Raw genomic sequence first — 4611 nt, 5'->3', positions numbered from 1 at the left:
TGTAAGGGAAAAATTTTCTTTTTTTTTTTTACTTTGTTACCCTAAACCCTTGTTTGTAGGAGAATTGTTCTTTGTGGAAAGTTTTGAAAAAAAAAAAATTTATTTTTTTTTAAAACCGCCCTTTATTTGTTCTTTTCTAAAGTGTTGGGGGGAAAGTAAAAAAAAAAAACTGAAAAAAAAAAAAAAAAAAAAAACCAAAAAAATTTTTTTTAAAAAAATTTTTTAAAAAAAAAAAAAAAAAAAAAAAAAAAAGCCCCCACTTGGAATTTTTTTTTTTTCAAACCTTTAAAACCCTTGCCTTGGGGGGAAAAAAAAAATTGTTAAAAGGGGATTTTTCTTTTTTTTTAAAAACCTTGGTTTTAAAAAAAAAAAAAACCCCTTTACCTTAAAATTTTCTTTTTTTTGTTTGAAAAAATTTGTATTTTTAAAAAAAAACCCTTATTTGGTAAAAGGGTTTGTTTGAGTAAAAAAAAAAAAAAAATAAAAAAACAAAAATTTTAAAAAAAAAAAAAAAAAAAAAAAATTAAAAAAATTTTAAAAAAAGCCCAAACTGAAATTCCAAAACCCCTTTTTTTGGCCCCTGAGTTTTTTGAAAATTTGATTTAGATTTTTATTTTTTTTTAACTGGTACTTAATCTTCCAAGTTTTTTAAAGTTTACCCTATTGTTTTTAAGGGATTAAAATCTTTTTGGGGTATTGCCGTAAAGCTAAAAGAAAAATAAAATTTAAAAAAAGGGATTTTTTTTTTTTTTCCCCTGGAAAAAAAAAAAAAAAGAGGGGGAAAAAAAGGGAAAAAAAAGGAAAATCTCTCTCTCTATCTACATACTAATTCTGCCACTGAGCGTCACTGATACATCGTCAAGTTTTTAACAATGAAGTTCACACTATATTCAATTTACACACCACTTTGAATCACTTTAACATTAACGGGAATCAAGAAAAAAACTCTTTGTTGAGATCGTGTTCTTGAAAACTGCATAAAAGTCGGTATCCACCAAAAACACCCGAATTTTTTTTTCCAACAGTTTTTATAATGAACAAAATTCGATTTGGTCTTTTTTTACAGTAGTACGCAAAACAACACGAATATTCAAAGATGTTATCACGAAATTAAATAAGGATATAGTATGAGGTAGCTTAAATTAACTAAAACACGCTGGACCCGAGTGAGTCGACTAAACCTGGTGTAAGCCTTCAAACCTAAGCTTTTACTCTTGGGATTTCAGCTCATCTTCCTTCTATTCGCACCTCTTTTTTTTTATGAAATACCTATAATTAAACAGCTCTATTTCTATGGTGTCAGTCTTAGTTCAGCTCCAGAGGATTCTTCCACTGCATTTAATCTTCTTCAATACAAAACCACGTGGGTGATTCACTTCGCAACCAATCAGTGATACGAAACATAAATTTCATGTATGAGATCCTAATTACTGCATTGGGTTAGTATATTTTATTCCCAAATAAAAAAATAAATTTTTATAATCCGTAGTGTTCATTTTATCTATTTAGTACTTAGTGACAAAAAACAGTAGCCTCGTGCCTGGTTTTTAATCTGTCAGTTAAACATAATTCATAAAAAGAATTGGTTTATTATGACAAAGGTACGTAGACTCTGGGTTTCAGCTCATCTCCCTTGTATAGCACTCTTTTTTTGAAATACATATACATCTAATACTTCTATTTCTAGTGTGTCAGACTTATTCACTCCAAGGATTGGACATAGCACCTCTTCTTCAATCCCAAAAACAGTGGTGATAGCTACACCACAGTCAGATATAAAATTGGAGTAGCACGAAGGTATCCAAGAGATACCTGTAGGCAATAGTTTTCCTACGAGTACAATTGTGACTATTTGCATGGAGTAAGCTTTTCATAAGGAGGCTTCTACATAGGGCAAGAGCGACTGCCAGAACTCACACACAGGTGAGAAAAAAATCCAAGAGTAAAAATACGAAATTAATAAAGCACTGGATTCCTAACTTGCCTGGGTGGATGTAGATTTGTCTTTTACTGTACCTACTTAATCTGTGATGTTATACGTATGTGAAAAGAGGGAGGAAGAATAACTAAGATGTACCTATTTTTTATAAATAAGAAATATGTGTTTTTTTTCATTAGGTTAGAGTCCCAGTAATATTTGGGAAACTATCAGGAAAATAGAAAGTAAAAAAAAAAAACTACTACCTACCTGATTCTTTTCTTTCTCATTGCTCAACAGGTGTTGTTAGAAGAGAATTATGCCATTATTATTTCAAAGACAGTGTGGAAGCGAATAGTTTAGCCAAAGAAATTCTGTCATTGAAGACTTTGACAAGTTAGTCAAAATTAACATTGGAAAAAGCTCCGAGGTGTTCATAAAAAATACGGACTTGCTCTGTTGAGAATTGCTGAAGCTCTGAAATACAACCACTCAAGTTAAAGATCATGTAAGCGAAAACAACTAAACCTTTCCTGGTGGCCAATAGAAAGCTTCAAAGAACGTAAAGCCCAAAGAGCAGTCGTAAAAGAAACTTATGAGAGAAGTGTAGAAGCAGATTAAATCTTCACGAGATTCAGCGTTTTTTTTAGGAGTTTGAGGTAAGTTTCTGTTTATTGTTTCAAAAGGTATGAAAATATCTATGGTTCAAGTTCGAAGTATTAGGGGAATCCTGTATATAAATTTAGGCTAACACATATGTTTTTCAAAACTGAGACAACATCCAAAAACCAATTTCCCTTCGTCTACAACATTTTTCATAAGGAAATGCTGATTTCATTTTTCATAAGGAAATTGTTCCTCTATTTTTCAGATCATTCTTGATCAAGCGGAAATATTCTATGGAGACCATGGAGCACAAACAACCCTCAGGGATGACTGAAACACAAGTTGAAATCCCTCAGGCACCGGATCGTATTCAGAATCTTGAGAAACCAATAGAAAATCAAAATAAACCTGTAGAACCAACAGCAAGCCAAAATAATCCTAACATATCCGAAAACATTGGTGACGTCACAGAAACTATTCTCACATTCAAGTGTGAACTTTGTAACTTGAACGAAACGTACGACTTCTTTGGAAAATCTCCACCCTGGTCTACGAAAATAGTTCTCTTGGAAAATGCCTACATTTGTAAAGACCCTTTCACCATACCTCAGAAAAAACAGGTTCTCATTTTGGGATCAAAGTGTAGCGTGTGTGAGATCGATGTATGTGTAAGTCCCAAGTGTAGTTTGTTCTTTAGCAAGAGGTTTTGCAAGCATTGCGCGTTCAAAAATATGACCTACTTTCCTACACAGATACAAATGAAAATCAACAAGAACTTTGCTTCGTGAATTTGAGTTTTTCCAACTTGAATATCACAGTTTATGGGAACCAGTTCACCTTTTACGGTGTCAGATGTCAAGGGTTTATACAGTGAACACTTGAACAGGGTAAGAGATAGAATGTCAAAGTAGCCCAGATTCAAATTTAATATAATGAGCGATAAGTAGGTATAGAACTACCTATAGACTAATCAAAACACGCTGTCCGTATGTTAGCCAAAATTTTAAATGAATATTGTAATGAAAATTTCATTGAATTTTAACAAATAAAATTAATGAGCCAAAATATACCACTCATTGTGTTTTGTTTTTGTTGTACTCTCTGAATTTGGCAATGGAAAACTCTTGTTCTTTAATCTCCTTGAGTTTTTCATTAATGCAATATTTGAGCTGTTCATATTCCGAGTTGAGCTGATCCTGACAAGCAATATTCTGCGCAGCCACATGATGTATTTTACCATGTATTATCTTGATCTGATTGAAAAGATCTTCATTACGTCTACTCATACACTCTAACTTGCATTTCAGACTCACAACCTGGGCACACGCCTCAAGGTAGTTTTGTTTTACCTTGCATTCCACAGGTCCCTGGCTTGCAAACTTCTCCTCTATTATTTCCTGACGAATCCTGTCTATATCCTTGAGAATGTTTTGTATCTTGATCCACTCTTGACGGGCGTTAACATATTTGACTAACCCCTTCTGTATCTCACTACGCAAGTCATTCTTCATTTGTGTTTCTATATCTTGTGCCAAACATTGCGCTTTGCTGATGATTTTCATTTTGTCCTCTTTGAGTAACAGTTGTAAAACCTTCACCAACTGTGCACAATATTTCTTGGTCAATATAGCCTCGTGTTTTGGGTGCATCTTTTCGTTCAACAGCGTTCCCCAGATGGTTGATTTATAATCAGTCTCGTCAATCGAAATATTTTTGTGTGGTTTTATGAACTGGAATCCGGTCTCATTTCGTACATTTTCCGCCTCCTCGATTGACTTTTCAATTTTGTTCAAAATTATTTCTCGTTTCTCAAAGATATTATTCTTTTGACTTTCAATGTTGTTGCGTAACAAGCTTAGTATGGCTTTCCTCTGCTCTACTGCATCATTGATATTCTGTATGGTGTCTGTATTCTGTGCAAGGAGATCATTCTGTAACTTCTCTGTCATACGTTCAATGAAAGGATCTTTATTTTCACTGCACGTCTTGCTGCTTAGTTGTTCAATTTCTTCATCGATACGCGTTAGGATTTGTTCATAGAATCGAATCAATTTAGTTCTCTCCGCATAAGGTTTACGTCGTGCTAG

General features: G+C 33.2%; 2 protein-coding genes across 2 annotated transcripts; one reads left to right on the top strand and one right to left on the bottom strand.

Annotated features, from left to right (window-relative positions):
• The first annotated feature begins 2199 nt into the window (after positions 1-2199).
• On the top strand, positions 2200-3525 carry LOC103524153 (cysteine-rich DPF motif domain-containing protein 1-like). The gene is made up of 2 exons (XM_008489156.3): positions 2200-2577; positions 2790-3525. The coding sequence occupies exon 2, from the start codon at positions 2818-2820 to the stop codon at positions 3310-3312; it is 495 nt and encodes a 164-aa protein (XP_008487378.1). The 5' UTR covers positions 2200-2577; positions 2790-2817; the 3' UTR covers positions 3313-3525.
• Positions 3197-4605, bottom strand: LOC103524152. The gene has a single exon (XM_008489155.3). The coding sequence runs from the start codon at positions 4471-4473 to the stop codon at positions 3598-3600; it is 876 nt and encodes a 291-aa protein (XP_008487377.1). The 5' UTR covers positions 4474-4605; the 3' UTR covers positions 3197-3597.
• Positions 4606-4611: the final 6 nt, after the last annotated feature.

The sequence above is a fragment of the Diaphorina citri genome, unplaced genomic scaffold (assembly GCF_000475195.1).
Source record: "Diaphorina citri unplaced genomic scaffold, Diaci psyllid genome assembly version 1.1 scaffold122845, whole genome shotgun sequence".
NCBI lineage: Eukaryota > Metazoa > Arthropoda > Insecta > Hemiptera > Psyllidae > Diaphorina > Diaphorina citri.
The sequence above is the reverse complement of the archived record's forward strand: the minus strand, read 5'-3'. Positions and strand labels throughout refer to the sequence as shown.

Excerpts from the sequence above, each read along its gene's own strand:
- LOC103524152 (XM_008489155.3), bottom strand. The coding sequence starts at position 4,473 with ATGACAGAGAAGTTACAGAATGATCTCCTTGCACAGAATACAGACACC.
- LOC103524153 (XM_008489156.3), top strand. The coding sequence starts at position 2,818 with ATGGAGACCATGGAGCACAAACAACCCTCAGGGATGACTGAAACACAA.